This window comes from Scophthalmus maximus, chromosome 15 (assembly GCF_022379125.1).
Source record: "Scophthalmus maximus strain ysfricsl-2021 chromosome 15, ASM2237912v1, whole genome shotgun sequence".
Lineage (NCBI taxonomy): Eukaryota > Metazoa > Chordata > Actinopteri > Pleuronectiformes > Scophthalmidae > Scophthalmus > Scophthalmus maximus.
Genome location: NC_061529.1, coordinates 7,383,372 through 7,399,083, shown reverse-complemented (window position 1 = coordinate 7,399,083; position 15,712 = coordinate 7,383,372). Strand labels below are relative to the sequence as shown.

The 15,712-nt window shown below is 43.4% G+C and overlaps 1 protein-coding gene across 6 annotated transcripts in view; it reads left to right on the top strand.

Annotated features, from left to right (window-relative positions):
* The window catches only part of pcnt (pericentrin), a 33,057-nt gene that overhangs the window by 14,250 nt on the left and 3,095 nt on the right, over positions 1-15,712 (top strand). For 4 of the 6 annotated variants that reach the window (XM_047337564.1, XM_047337565.1, XM_035609800.2 and 1 more), the window contains 28 exons: positions 57-128; positions 277-381; positions 908-1,060; positions 1,766-1,912; positions 3,420-3,580; positions 3,933-4,105; positions 4,301-4,479; positions 4,625-4,787; positions 4,992-5,234; positions 5,757-5,989; positions 6,128-6,235; positions 6,986-7,006; positions 7,393-7,629; positions 7,712-7,885; positions 8,093-8,245; positions 8,512-8,691; positions 8,785-9,744; positions 10,643-10,813; positions 10,931-11,111; positions 11,309-11,643; positions 11,754-11,856; positions 12,488-12,660; positions 12,748-13,023; positions 13,207-13,364; positions 13,635-13,764; positions 13,939-14,730; positions 14,864-15,079; positions 15,407-15,610. In XM_047337564.1, the coding sequence (XP_047193520.1) occupies positions 57-128; positions 277-381; positions 908-1,060; positions 1,766-1,912; positions 3,420-3,580; positions 3,933-4,105; positions 4,301-4,479; positions 4,625-4,787; positions 4,992-5,234; positions 5,757-5,989; positions 6,128-6,235; positions 6,986-7,006; positions 7,393-7,629; positions 7,712-7,885; positions 8,093-8,245; positions 8,512-8,691; positions 8,785-9,744; positions 10,643-10,813; positions 10,931-11,111; positions 11,309-11,643; positions 11,754-11,856; positions 12,488-12,660; positions 12,748-13,023; positions 13,207-13,364; positions 13,635-13,764; positions 13,939-14,730; positions 14,864-15,079; positions 15,407-15,610 (6,201 nt within the window). The remainder of the gene's footprint in view (positions 1-56; positions 129-276; positions 382-907; positions 1,061-1,765; positions 1,913-3,419; positions 3,581-3,932; positions 4,106-4,300; positions 4,480-4,624; positions 4,788-4,991; positions 5,235-5,756; positions 5,990-6,127; positions 6,236-6,985; positions 7,007-7,392; positions 7,630-7,711; positions 7,886-8,092; positions 8,246-8,511; positions 8,692-8,784; positions 9,745-10,642; positions 10,814-10,930; positions 11,112-11,308; positions 11,644-11,753; positions 11,857-12,487; positions 12,661-12,747; positions 13,024-13,206; positions 13,365-13,634; positions 13,765-13,938; positions 14,731-14,863; positions 15,080-15,406; positions 15,611-15,712) is intronic. The other 2 variants (XM_047337566.1, XM_047337563.1) reach the window with 1 other exon arrangement.

The window sequence follows — 15,712 nt, the reverse complement described above, 5'->3', positions numbered from 1 at the left end:
ATCAGCTGGATTACAAAAATACAGGTAACTGTTAACGTCTTTTTTCCCCCGCACAGATTGAACTGGCTGCTCAAAAAGAGGCCTTGGATACTGAACACTGCGAAGCACTGGAGACCCTTAAGAAGCAGGTACTTACCTAATTTTGCAAATTGCATCATAGTGTGTTGAAGATTTACACAAAAGAAACTTCTAGAGAGATTCTATTGAATTTTTTTGTCCCATTTCCTGAGTAGATTTTTTAATGATGCGTCTCAAAATCCTGTGTGATTTTCTCAGGTTTTAGAGCTTGAACAACAACACAGCACTGCTCTCCAGGAGCTTTCACACAACTACAGTGCTGAGAAACGGCAACTAGTCGAAAAGCACCAACTCCAGCTACAGGTGTGTGTAATGCATGATTTAGTATCATGAGTGTACTTGTCTTTCTATAGTTGTGAGAAGTTGGTTCAAAACCATCGTTGTGAGGAAATTTTGGCCGGTCCTCACAATTTCAAATGGCTGTTTGAGGGTTAAGACTTGGTTTTAGGGTTAGAAGTGGGTTACGGTTGGGTTAGGCATTTAGTTGTGATGGTTAAGGTAAGGGTAAGGAGCTAGGGAATGCATTATGTCAATCAGTGTCCTTAACTATAGAGAGGCCTGCGTTTGCGTGTGTGTCTTTTACCTTGTGAATGGACATCTCAAGCTCTGCCTAGCCTAGTTGTTTTTAATGGTTGTCACTAGAGTTCTTGTCTCTTGCTTCTGTTGCTCTTACAGCCCATTAGAGGCGGGATAACACAGAGTCATTGCTCATCCTTTATAATAGCGTATTTGTTTGGAGGCACAGAGTATTTATCTGGATTTTTTTTTAAGAAGCACTTGTGACCAATTTGCTTATTCTGGTATTAAACGCATGCGTGTCGTGCTGCAGGAGTTGAGGGGCATCTCTGCCCGCGAATTGGAGGCATGCCGCCGGGAGCTTGAAGAAGAGTCGTCAAGGCAACGTCAGCACTTCACAGAAGAGGTGGAGCTCCTCAAAGTCCAATCAGAGGAGAAGCTGCAGGACAGGATTAATCAACTGAAGGTAAAAGAGTAGATGATCGAGAAAGACGGTCAAATTATGTTTTGTGGCATCATTTTGAAAAGGATAATTGAAATTAAACACCTTTTTATAAGGAGTGAATCAATTTGTGGAAAAATATCAGAATTTTTCAAAATGCGATATTTATTTATTTGGAGTTGTGTATTTATTTGATTCAGAGTGCTTGTTTGAAACATCATTACATAATAGCTCTGGATTATGGAGAGCTGTAGTGTGTGTGTGTGTGTGTGTTGTGGCTCTGCCCCCTCTAAGCTCCAGCTGCACCAGTTCACTCCAAAGGATAGATCTTTCTCTTGGACTCTGTCCCACTGGAGCTTTATTCAAACCCAGTTTCCACATAATCCCACCATCATATACTGTATGTAGAAGTCTTTGTCCGTCTGTCTCTCTGTTCTCTGAATCCGTGTGCTGCTGGGTGTTGCGTGTGTTTGTGTTGCTGCCATCTGAACACTGGTTAAATGGGATGGATCTAAGCTTTTTATCCTCTGATGTAGAAGGTTTTAAGGCTGAAGGTATTTTTTTTTTTTTTCAATTTCAGACATTTAGCTTTTGACCATCTGAGCCAGTAGTCAGATATAAGCCAGTGAGACATGACCAGAGATCTTCTACACCTTCAGTATTCTGCAGTTTTCTTAAAAAGATTTTCGTCTATTAATTCATGAACCCGCATCGTTGCTTTCTTTGAAGACGGAGTTTGTGGAGCAGAAGGAGGCGGAGCTTAAAGACCTGAGGCGGAGCTTCACATCTGAACAAGAGAAGAAGGAGCTGAGCTATACTGGAAAAATGAGCCAACTTACCATCCAGTTGCAGCAGCTGGATGCTGTGGTGGCACAGGTACTTAATACACACTTATACATAAAATGACTACCTAACATTATATTTTCACAGATTTTCCAGGTTGGTTTTTTTATGTTCCTAATGCAAAAGAAAATATCAAATAGGATGACACCTGCAGCTTCACTTTGCTTGTGGCAAGATTATACAGGCCTGCGAAAGAAAATGTGTTGTATTATGGATATTCAGGTTCAGAGGACAATCGTGTGGAAAGTAAACATCAGTAGAAAATGGAAGATAACAGAGAGAGAACAATATTGGAGCTGAAGTTTGGCGCCCATAGGCTAGACTGATCTCTTTCTGTCATATTGTATTTCATCTTATTAACAATATCATGATATCAAAATATAACCATGCGAATCTGTCGTAGATATGTGTGTGTCGTGAACCCACACACCCTTGGTTAAAGCAGACGATGAAGATTAAACAGTTAGTTGATTAATGAGATTCCCAAATTTTTAACTTCTAAAGATTTGGGATTTGCAGGTTTTCTTCATCTGAGTAAGTAAACTGAATATTTCTGGATTTTGGACTGCTGGTCAGATAAAAGGTTAGGATAATTCTGTTGTGCAGTTTTGATTCATGTTAGAACTTTTTTTTTGTCATTTATTTGGTCTTGTTTACTAACAATCACATGATCTACTCTTTAAAGTCTACCTTTACTTTGAAATATTTTTTTGTCTGATTTATGTGTATTTGTTTCCATGGCACCATATCGGGCTTCGCTTTCTATAATGATATATTAGCTAACACACACACACACACACACACACACACACACACACACAGCCCATGAGGTTAGCAAAGAGAAGCTTAAGAGAGTCTGGGAGGGGGCTGTTGCCAGGGCAACAACATTGTTTTGTTGAGGCAGGTGGCTGCATAAGACGTGTTTGAAGGGAGGGAGAGGGGGGAAAAAGAGAGGGAAGACATGGTGAAAGGAGAGGGAGACAATGGGCCGCTTGAGGAAGGAAAGGTAAGAAACATTAGCAGAGGTGGAAGAAAACTCTACAGAAAGTGCAGCGGTGAATCTGAACGTTGGCTTTTTACCATCACTACTGCTCTGACTTGGAGTTGAAGCAGAGTAATCTGCCTAGGATGCCTGATGGTATTGTTAAAGTGTGTATGTATTAGCTAGACTGGTTTCTTGCAGTATATTGAATGTATTTTGGATGATGGTACTGGATGGTGCTCATTGACCTCTCTGGGTAAAGTGGATGTCTCTGACTGTTAACATCTGGTTTTGTTTCCCCCAGAACATACCTGATGCTTTTGTCAAGCTCTTCATGTGGTTTTGTTATTTCTATTGTCACTAAGGCTCTTCAGGGTTGTCACTCAGATTTGAACCTGTCGTCGTGTCTGATTTTAGTCTTTTACTTCTCTTTCTTCTGGGATTTAGTTGCATAGATTTGTATGTTTCTAAACAAGTCAGGGCACAGGTGGGAGAGGGGCCGTCAATAGGTTGGTGTTTGTAGAATTAACAAGCTCACTCTTTCCATTTTTTTTCCAGCTGCGGGCTGAGGTTGGCTGTCTGCAGGGAGAGTTAGAAGGCAAGCGTGCCGAGATGGAGACCCTGGACACCCTCCTCCAACGAAGGGAGCGAGAAAGTCAGGAGGGAGGAAACCTCCTAAAGATGCTCACTGATGACTTGCAGAGTGCCAAAGAGGAAAGGTACAGGTCCTATGTCTATGTTGTGTGCATGACTTCAATTTGTCACATGGTTCGCACTTTTAAATAACAGCTCTGGACTTTGGCATATATCCAGCATGTAACACTGAACTAGAGAATTAAACAAGCTCTATCATCCTGAAGTCAGTGCACTTTGTGTAATAAAATCGAATTTCCATGAAAATGAAAATGAGCAAGAACCAACCAAGATAAATTTACCGTCATAACAAACAGAGGTAGTTGATTGTTTTGTTTTTTTTCTTTTTATATTTCTTTTCATGTACCTGGGAAATTTGAGATCTAATCTTCCAGAAAAGTCATGTACTTGTCTGACGTGTCACATTTGTTCTTTCAGACGAAAACTGCACAAGGCCAATGAAAAGCTGAGCAAGGTGCTGATCGAGATGGTTCGCAGCACCGTTGCAACAGAAGAATTGATAGGACAAAAGATAAGTGCCAGAACCGTGACATCTCAGCAGGCTTCTCATCAGAGGAGCTCAGTTGGGGTCAAAGATGCAGACGAGTCAGGTACGTTTTGTGTCTGGGCCGCTCTGAAGTTACAGGACTTCTTACACTTTGATCTCACAGTGAACAATGGTTAATTAGGCTCAGGCTTTGTTAGAGTTACAGATGCAAATTAAACAGTTTCTTCAAAGACTTAAAAAAGAAGAATTAATTTACACTGTTTTGTCCTGTTTTTCTTTTTTTTAACTTTCTCTGTAGGTACAGTTTCAGACTTGTCAGCAGAGGACGCGGAGCTAACTCAGCTACTCTGTGAGAGCCTGCTGGTTTCAGATACTCAGATCAGTCCTGGAGGAGAAGAAGCTGCTCTGAGTGCCTGCAGCAAACTGCGACAAACTATAGGCACACTCTTGGAGCTGCTCAACCAGGCCAACTCACAGGTAAATCATGTGTAGATCCACTGATGAACACTTCATGATTTTCTCAACCATGCACGCAAAAACCCTCTTTCAAATATCCTTCTTTTTTTCAGTTTGAAAGAAACATTAGCTGTCTATTAACTGTGGGTTTCTCGCTTTTCTCCAGCTGGAGCAGACTCATGATGTCCACCTTTCTCTGGGGGAAAAGTTCTCTCAGGGCAGAGAAGACTCCGCCCAGCTCTTAAAGCAGCACAAGCTCTTATTGGAGCAGCTTGACCAGGCGGCGGAGCTGAAGAGTCAACTCCAGCTGGAGCTCCACAAGTCAGAGGGTGAGCACGGCATCCTCATTGGTTTTGCTTCACTTGCCAAGTTACAGTAGTAAATCCACCATTAACACACCTCTCTCTCCTTCCTATACTCCAATTTCATCAGATGGATTGATGTTTGAACATAATTCCTTTATTAATGATGTTGAGCATACATTTTTTTCCCCTTCACACCTATCCTCATTCTGTCTGTTTCATATTTTGTAGGGCTCCTAGAGGGCTACATGGCAGAGAAAGTGGTCCTAGAGGAGTGTCTGCAGCAGAGGGAGGCACAAGAGGAGAGACTCGTGGAGGAGTTGGAGGATCAAAAGGTGAAGCTGCACCGGATGGAGAGCCTCACTCGAGAGCTGGACAGCCTCCGACTGAAGCATCAGGAGCTCAGTGAGGAGCACACAACTCTCCTCCGGCAAAAGGAGCATCTCTCTGCTGGTCTTGGGGAGACGGAGAAAGGTGAGCGGAAGAAGCACTCATGAAATCGTGTGCTTCTGTCTAGTGTCTGTATAGTGTTTCACGACCTCTTTAGTCAGATTGACCATACACTTATGTAATGTCTGTGCTCAGATGAATCCTCTCTCCGTAGGCCATGGGCTGAATTTAGATCCTGACGCAGGTTTGTGGGTCAGAGTGGAGTATGTGTGTGATGGGGGGTTGGGGGTTGAATATGCTGTATGTTTGCAGTGCTGTGTGAGGTTGTGGTGTTTTGTAACTCTGCAATCGCCAGTAGCTTGTAGCAAAGGCTCTATGAGTGCTGTGTTATTTGTTGTCTTTTGACCTATTTAACAATGCGGGGTAAATAATGGGTAAATATCAAAGTTGCTAAGGAGAATGCATTCCTTGCCTTTTCAGGAGGAAATGCACAGTATTTATGATTTAACTCCTCTTTTACTGCCATTCCTGCCTCTAAAATTATTTTGCATGTTTGTGTATGTGCATCGAAACAATTTCTCTAACGTTTCTCTCTTGTTTTTAAAGCTCTGCTAGCAGAAACAGAGCGTTTGAGCCAGGATCGTCTGGACCTGCAGCGGCAGGCTGAGAGGGACCACAGATCTCTGTCTCAACGCCTCAGGGCCCTGGAGAGGGATTTGGAAGAGCAGGAAACAAAGGGTCTGGAGACAGAGCTGCACCACAAGACCCACACTGAAGACCTCAACCAGCGGGTCAAAGCACTTGAGAAACAGCTGAAACATGACCGGCAGTTTATAGAGGTGCCTTTTTCGTCTCATCTTTATCTGAGGAATTAAACATTTTCTTTGTGTCATTTGAGAGTGCTTCAGACTATTTCTCCTGTTAGTGTCCACAACATTAAGCAATGTCTTGCATATTATTCCTTCCTATGCATACAGGAGCAAGCTGTGGAGCGTGAACATGAGAGAGACGAGTTCCAACAGGAGATCCGCAGGCTGGAGGCACAACTCAGACAAACAGTCCGTGTGGATAACAAAGGACACAGGGTGAGGCCCATGAACATGATATGAAGTTTACATGTCCAGCATTAACTCTGTGATTCAGTCACGTAGTATTTCCTACACAGAGCTAGTAGATCTGCACAGAATGATTAACTATGGATTCCAAAACCAAATGTTGAAATCCATTTCCAGACTGTGCTGCTTTGCCTTTCTCTTCGTCTCCGCTGGGCTGCTGTGCGGTTTGCAGCTGTAGCTGACGGACTACTTGATTTAAATGGTGGTTTTTGCCTGAGTCAAGCAGTTTATCCTTTCAGGCAGATGGCAGACATCTGTGGGATTTTGACCCTCTCCAACAAGGCCACCCCGCGATGTAATAGAATTGTGTACGGAAGGCACAGATAGGGCTGAGTGTCACCTTGACATTGGTATTATTGCTTGTGTGTGAATATGTATAAAAAAGCAGATTGCAGTCCAAACGGAAAAGATTTGTTAATTAATTGGGGTAGAAAATGCCAAAATAATAAACAAAAACCAAGTAAATCAGTTTCCTCACTTGCCTGAATCACAAAAGAAAAAGGGATCTTACCTACCTCCTCTAGGTAAAAGAGCGCAGCATTTTGAGTGAGTTTGATGTGATGAATTTGTCTAATATTTTGCTGGCTTGATGATAAATGAACTAACTGAGGAATTGATAGAACTACTTACCGAGGTTGACGTGATGAATGTGTTGTTTGTTTGCTAACCTGAGCCTGACTTTACCTTGTGTTTATCCTTGTGCCAAACGGATTGCTGTAGTTTGAGGACTTGACTCTGCAGGTATGAAATCTAACTGTAGCCTACTTCTCTTAGCTCCTCTGACTCTTGTGCATGGTTTGTCTTGTACATCTTCATTTCAGCGCAATCATCATCATATGTTAATTCTAGTGCTTTGTGCATTTGACTTAGGTTTGTCAATCATTCCCATTTAATTTTCCATTTGCTTCTGTTTTGCTCTTCATCTGTGCTTCACCTCCATGTCACTGCTTTCTGGAATGGCTTAACTTTGATGTTTGGTACCAGTGGCTGCAGATACAGAATGGCTTATTTAGCTACAAATCAAACAAATGTTTTACATTTGCAAATGAAATCATGAAATGATTGTGTTCTACTTAAACGTTTAGAAACTTTTAATCAAAAATTCGGTCCCCTGTATGTCTTTGCAGGTGGAAAGTCTACAAGCTGTCATCAAAGATAAGACGGAGGATCATGCCTCTCTGCACGCAGCCAATCAGCAGGCCCAGCGTGATATTGCTGAACGCAACGAGGAGATAGACAAGCTAGCTGGGCGAATCCGAGAGCTAGAGCAAGCACTGCTCAATAGCGCCGAGATTAATCGATCTATCAGTCAACTTGAACAAGAGGTTCACAGAGCAAAGATGAGAGAACAGGAGCTCACACAAGTAAGAACAGATGCACATTTTCAGTTTGAATATAATTTGTAAGTGTGAACCCTCGCTCATCTTCTCCTCTTCCTCCTGCCAGGACAAGCAGGCCCTGGAGCAGCAGCAGCTGTCCAACAGGCTTCAGATCTCTGCTCTGCAGTCCAAACTGGATGAGACGAGACACTGTTACCATGACAACACGCGTGACCCCACCCAGGACCTTAGGGATGCCCTGGACACGGCTCAGCAGAGCCTACAGAACAAAGAGCAAGAGGTCTGTAAGATTTAACACAAAGCTGGTGTAATGTAGCCAAGATGATTTTGTGATTTTTAACTAGCACCTTTCGCTGCAGTGCCACCTTTTTTTAATTCCACCACTAGGATGAGATATCTCTGAAGACTCAGTATTTCTAACCCACTACAGAAAACTATGTTGCAATTGTAGAACTTTGAATTGAATAAATAATGCTATGTCTTTCAGGTGGAAGTTATGATTGGCCAAATAGAGAATGTGCAGAGAGAGTTGAACATCAAAGAGGTCGGACTGAAACATCTTACACTGCAGCTGGAGCTACTTGCCACTCAGAACGCAGCTCATGTTGGCGAACTCCAAGATCAGATTGGTGCATTGAAGGTAAGACATACTTTGTTAATTGTTTTCCAAATCTATCAGTGGTGTGTATCTCTGAGCTTTATTTTTATACTTTTTAATGATGAAAATCAAACTTTAATAATATTACCTAAGATGCCTAAATCTGTTTATATAATTTATGCTGAATTTTTGACTCATAGAATCTGACTCTCATTTTCGGAATTGCATTGGTCAGTCTTTAAACCCCTACTGTGTACTTAATTAAGTGGGATTTTTAATAATTTTGGCATGTAAAACTCTGTTTGTAGGAGACTGTGTCTGCCCTCACTATACTTAAGGAGGAGAATGAGGAACAAGATGAGATGGAGGAAGCAGATGAAGATACCCTCCCCTCAGCTCTACTCGAGGAGAAAAACCAGGAGATCGACCACCTCAACAATGAGATCCAAAGGCTTGAACAGGAGCTGGACAACACCCGGGACAACGAGGTCTGTATAAGAACACACATAGAATGTGTGGTCAGTGTGAGACTATACATGAAAAAATTTAACCTTCTTATTTCTTATCTTGCGGACAAAAAGGATTTGGAGGTTGAGCTTGAGGATCTGCGCTCACAGGTGGAACATCTTCAGTCTGAAGTCATGAGAGTGCGTCAGGACAAAGAGGAAGAAGAGGAGCGCCTTCATGAGGTCATCAGCACGCTGCAGGCGGAACTGGCGACACTGGGCCCCAACCTGCATGAAGTTAGTGACTCTCAGGATGGTGACAGCATCAATCCCTCACCGGCTCCCAGCCCAGAACCTCATCACTACACCATCCAGGAGCAGGAGAGGAGGGGAGGGCCGAGCAGCCTGAAGCAGGAGCTCAGTCTGACTCATTCTGCCTCCACTCGTTCCCTTCAATCTCGTCTCAAGGCCATTCAGAGTCAGCTGGAGACGGCGGTGGCAGAGAGAGAGGGACTGGAGCGATTACTGCTCACCCAGGAGGAAGAGTACAGAGGACATGGGGAGGACTTGGGGAAGAGGTTGAAAGCTGAGAAAGAAAAGGCAGATGAGCTTCAAGGTCTCCTCATCCTCAAGGAAGCTGAATTGGAAGAAGTGAAAGCCCAGGTAGAGGTGGGCTCCCTGCATGAGGAGAAAGCCCACCTTAACACCCTGGTTACTGAACTCCAAATGAAAGAACAGGAGTGGGCGAGCGAGATTGAGACTCTAAAGACTAAAGAGGAGGAGATGAAAATGGAAAACGAGGTCCTCAGAGAAAGCAGTCTTACACTGGAGAGACAAATCCAGGAGGTAAGAGCCGAGGTGGTCGACATGGGGAAACTGGTTGCTGCCGAAAGGTCAAAGATTAAAACGCTTGAGACTGTGAAGGGAGAGCTTTCAGCCGAATGTGAAGCTCTCAGGAGGAAGGAGAGGCAACTCCAGGAGGAAAGTGAAAGGCTCAGGCAGGAAGTGACTTCAATGAGAGGCCTCATCCAGGACCTGACAGCTCAACTCAATGAAAAGGAAACCGGTCAAGAAGAGGCTCAAAAGGAGGTGCTGGTGAGTGTCGCTATTGCACATTTGTCTTTTAATCAAGGTATTAACAGTATAAAATGATTAAAACCCAATGTGTGATTTATTTACTATTTTTTCATATTTGGTTTGTATACACAGTGCAGCAGGTCGTAGTTTTCTGTTTGTGCTTTTACATTTTTATCTCAATTTTTAATTATGCCTGGGAAGAAACCCATGTTCCATGTTTTAATGGGTCTGTGCTATCGAGTCATCCAGAGAGCTCTGTAAACCTGCTTCAACAGGCTCCAGGTCCAGACAGGAAATATCTTGATACCGCCTTTTTTTTTTCTTTTTTTTCTTTTTTGCTAGCATACAGCTGTACTAGCGACTGCAGGCAAGACCACATCTGGTTATAGTTAACAGCGTAATGACGTGTTACAGCACAGAGACGGCAGACTCTTACACGGAGGAAGTGACCTAAAAAATGAGGAAGGAGGAGGAAAATCTTTCTTCGCTTGTTGTTTTTAAAGCTGGCGGATTTTATTTTCAATCTTCCGTTACGCTCTGTCTTAGCAGGGTGCGGTAAGCACAAGTTGTGGTCTTTTTAATGGAAACTGTGGAGGCTGATGAAATACATTAGTTGTGATGCTGCTGCATGTCTTTGCATTCTGTCGAGCTTTGTTTGTACTGGTGCACAGCTGCTTTTGGCAAATGTAGCCATAATGGTTGCAGCATACTGGAAAAGTGTAATTTGTTGATGCATATGTCATATAGTGCTCAGTGAAATGCTGTTACAATGCAAAACACTGAATTCCATTGATCTCATAAAAAAACGTTGTTTTTTTTTAACTGAAAAAGAGTATGATTATACAAAAACATTGCATGTGAATGCATATGCCCATTGAGGAAAGTGACACTAAATGGACATTTCTCTATTTGTCAGACAAATGCTGAGGTGACCCTGGCTAAAGCAGACGCTGCCTTGAGACAGAAAGAGGATGAGCTCGTCAGACTGAGGGCAGAGCATCAGGCCCTGGGGACGGAGCTGACCGCAGTGAAACGGGGTCTGAGCACCAGTGCAGAGAGGGCTGAGAAACTAGACGAGGAAGGGCAGGTGGGAACATATAACTGTAACAATACAAAGTACCGATCACATACCTTTCTGAGTTATTCTTTTTGAACTGAGCATTATGATCTAAGTTGGATTTTAACGTCTCCTTCTGTCTGTCAGACGAAAGACCAAGCCCTTGTTGAGCTGGAGAATGATAACCAGCGGCTGAAGGCAGAGCTCCGAAGTTTACAGGAGGACCTGGCTGTGCAGGAAGAGGAACTGGCCTATCAGCAGAGAGAACTACAGCAACTCCAACAGCTCTCTCAACAGCAGGACACGCCAAATCATCAGCAACAGAAAGGTGAAACTTCTTTAAAGTCTTTAAACATTCTGTGTACTCTACTGTTTACCTATGAGCTAATTTGGCACTGTTATTATATAATGGTGAAGTTTGATCATGCTGAGACATAAATGGTTAAATTATTTTTTACCTATGACAATAGCAACAAAAACATGGTCTCATAATGACATTGTTTTTCTTTTTTATTTCTTCATCAGAAATTTCTCAGAGAGCTTTTGAGGACATTGTGATTTTCTCTCGTGACGAAGTCTCCCTGAGCTCTCCGGAGGTGTTGAGGAGACTTGAATGCTCTGAGGACAGAATCCCAGAACGTTTCCACGCCTCTGTTCTGGGCTCTCGTCTGTCTGAGCTCAGCACACTGAACAGCACAGGCCTGGATCTGCCCCGCATCAAGACCTCTCCCCGGGTTGTGATGGAGCCTCCCCAATCTCGGACCATCACGCCAGATCCAGCCACGCGGAGTACCCGCTCCCCAGGCTCAGCGTCGGTCTCTGACAACTTCTCCATGCTTGACTCTCTGGATGCTGACAGAGTATGTGGTCTGACAAGTTTCATACATGATACTTTGAGGTTTTGTAAGAAGCCTCTTGGTTTGAATCTGTTTCGGATGTAGTTGAATATTTGTAATCCTTCTGTTCTTAGGTGCGAGAGCTGGAAGAACTCGACCTAACAGCCCCTCCGTCTCCACTTGGATCGACTTCCTCCTTATCAGCACCAGAGTGGGCCAGTGATGGATATGGAAGCAGTGAGTACTTGCACAGCAAGCCTGACACCTGTATGACAGTTATCTGTGAAGATTTTAAGTCATCCCGGTCATGGTTAATGTAGGTGGTAACAAGACTTGTTTGGAAATGAAAAAAAGCCTTTTGGAATGGATATGAAATGTCCCAAAGAATATAAAGCAAGTCCAGTTCCCCCTTAGCACTTCTAGATGTATCTGCATGTCTGTTGTGTTTTGTACGGTTGCTGTTGTAAAAGGTTTTGCAGAAAGGTAAAGCAGAGAATATAGTTAACTCTGACTAATAATTTCTGACTTCATTAACCCATCTGTGTGGCTCAAGATATATCTGTAAAACTGGTCATAAATATACAGTTCAACATCAACTAAGACATTTTTAGCTGACGTTACTCAAACTCGAGAAAATGTATGGTGTATGTGGGATTGGCTCAAAATAAACTACAGTGAGCATGTCATTCCGTGCAGTGGTAACTCAGTGTTTTTATTAGTTTTGGGACAAAAAAACATGCTTTATCGTGCTTCTGCTTTACACAGACAATGCTTGTTAGTAGTGTCAATTATTCGTTCTGGTCTTTTTATGAAATTTGTTGATGGTTAGAAAAATATTAAACGCCTCCATTCTCCTTTTGTGATTCAGACGTGAGTTCAGAGTTGGGTGCGAGGCTGAGAGTCGAGCTTGAACAGACTGAAAGACTGGATGCTCAGTTTGTTGAGTACCTTCGCTACAGAGGAATGAACCCGACAGTTAACACAGATAGCGCTGCAGGCAGTATGAGCTACAGCGATGACCTGTTGTCACCTGAGCTTCAGGTGGGCTTCATTGACACTTGGCAGAAATTCTACTTTTTAACAAAAAGTCTTGATTTTTACTCAGTTTCTTTCCCCATCTTTCTGCAGGGTCTGTTGAAGAAAGTGTATCAAGAAAGCTGCAGAATTCTCACCTTGTCCCAACGACGTGCCACTTCCTCCACCCAGCCTCATGCCTCAGACTTAAAAGCCTTCTCATTGAGTCAGATGCAGCATCATTGTGGAGATGGTTCCACCTTAATTGACCACCAGGACAAATCATCGTCTAACCCCCCCATGAGCTGGCAGCAGGAGAAGAGGGCACTGCAGGAGACTGTGGTCGCGCTCCGAGAGCTGCTATGTCGAATGGCACAGAGCCGCACACAAGTGAGTTTCTGTAGTTTTAAATAAAGACTTTAAAATCATCTACTGAGGAAAAGGTTAGTTGTAAATTACAGTGAAGTTGAGGTGTTTTTCTTATTGTTGCTTAAATTGCATGTTCTTTCACATTCCTCATTAAATAATTTCATTTGGATATCTGTGCTGATCTTCCATTTTCCTTCCCCTCAGACTGAATCCAGAGGTGAACACGAATGGCACCGAGATCAGTTACAGATTGATGAACAGGTTCAATCCCAACTAAAAGCGGAGTTGGAGGAGACTCAGAAACGATTGAAATGTGCTCACGACACTCAGCGAGAGCAAAATAACAAGATAAAATCACTCAGGTATAACACGACACAAGCACATATTCTCCATTATATATCAGACACAAGCGTTTTTCAATTTTGAAGTCATCAATAAATCTTGTATTATATTTTCTTACAACTCCATTTAGTAAATCTTGGTTCCTCAGTTGTTTGTTTTAGGCATTGGTTGGGTTGGGATGAAATTTTGCTATTTTTACCATATTTCTGTCACAGACACACAAACATGCTTTCATGTAATACTTTCATGAAAAGTGGTGAAAAGTAACTTTGTAATTTTTGCCTCTCCAGACTCGCTGTAGAAGAAGGTGAGGAAGCTTTGAAGGGGGAGCAAACGAGAATCCAGGAGCTTCAAGAACAACTGGAGCAGGAGAGATCTCTGAGTTTCCGTAAAGACAGAGAGGACGAGGAAAGGAGAGAAGTAAGATGTGGACTTAAACATTGTATACTGTATTGAATGTACATGTTATGCAGTGCAGGGTTTGTTTTCAAGCTCACACTGTGAAGACTCCAAAGTGTGCTTCGACTTTCTGTTTTAAACTCTGAAATATGAACCCCCCCCCCCCCCCCCCCCCCCCCCCCCTCCCCTCTCCAGGCTATGCAAGTATCTTCTGAGCAGCAGAGGTCAGAGGTCATGGCCCTGAAGGGTCAGGTAGAGCAGGAAAATGTGACCTGCAGCAACCTCCGACGGGAGCTTCAGATTGAACAGTCTCGCCATGAGCTGCTGGAGAAACGGGTTGACGACACCCAGAAGCAGCTGGAAGAAGAACGTCAGCGTTCTGCCCAACAGCAAGATCTCAACTTGAAAGAAAAGACCTGTCTCAAGGAGATCCTGACTGAAGCAGAATCCCGCCTGGATGAGAGTCGCTCTAAACTTGCAGATGCTCACAGGAAGCTGGATGAAGAGAGAGACCGATCCTCCAGGCAGGTGGATGAGCTCAGCCGCAGACACGAGGCTGATGCAGCCAGAGACAGGAAGTTTATCTCTGACATGCGTGCACAGCTAGAGCAGGAGCGAAGGCAGGGGGAGGAGCTGGCAACTGCGATGGACAAACTGAGGGCTGAGTTTCTGCAGAGCAGAAGGAAATGGGAAGAGGAGGAGAGAACGAGAAGGGAGGAGCTGCAGAGGGACCAGGAGGCCACCGCTCGACATCGTGTTGCGATGGAGACCTTGAAGGAACAGAGACAGGAAGCCAGCCACGCGTTAGAGGCGGAGCGAGAGAGGTCCAGACGCCAAGGGGCGGAACTCGCAGAGCTGAAGGAGAAACTCCGACTGCTGAAGGAAAAAGAGAGGGAAAGGGAGGAGCAGTGGGAGAGGGAGAGAAGGAAGGGGCAGCAAGAGCAGATGGAGCGAGAGAGACGACAGGAGAGGACCAATAACAAACTGGTAAGATTTCGTCAAAGTTCTTTCTCTTTCTCTACTGTTCTCACTTCTTTCACAATTCAAATGCTCAGATATACAGTATTCAGAATAATTTTGGAGACACAGAAATGCACCTGATGAACATTTCTCACTTTAGTGTGAGTTGGAACTGCTGAGGCAGCAGGATCAGCAGCGCATGCAGGAGCTGCAGCACACGCTGGCAGAGCTTGAGAAAGAGGAGAGAGAGATGGCTGCTCAGAGGCTTTCTGGATGGAGCCCAGGGCAGCAGCACAAGGCTGCATCTACACAACATCTCCAAAGTAACGTCCAGACTGACGGCGTCCAGGCAGGAAGCTCACAACAAAACCAGCAGGTACATAAGTGGTGATTATTACATGAACATTGAAGGAGCAGAATATTCAAACAATGATATTGCAAGCGTCCTAATAATACTACAAACTATTTTGTAAATATAATATATACATATATATATATATATATATATATATATATATATATATATATATATATATATATATATAAAATTTAATCTTCGCCATTTTTGAGCTTCACCCTCTTTGTCACTTAATTGCTGTTAAATGCATAAAATGCTGGTAATGTTGAAATGTAAACTTAACTTACTCTTGCACTCATGCTCTGGCTAAATGTTGCAAAAATAAATGTACTCCTATCACCGTAGATGTCGTCCGGCCTGCTGGAGAAGTTGTTGAGTGAGAACTCGGAGCTGACGGAGCGTGTGACATCATTGAGTCAGGAGAGAGCCACTCTCAAACACCGACTCAACTTCCTGGAGCGACAGCTGCGCCGGACAGAGAATGAGCTCGCCAAGGTCATGACAGAAATTGAGAACAGACCCATCAACGATGTGACCAGCAACAGCAAGGTCAGAAGAAAAATGCACGCACACACACAAATTTATTATGATATAAACAATTCCATTGGCATTTTTGGAAAGACTTTCAGATTGATAGGCTGGTAGATGAAA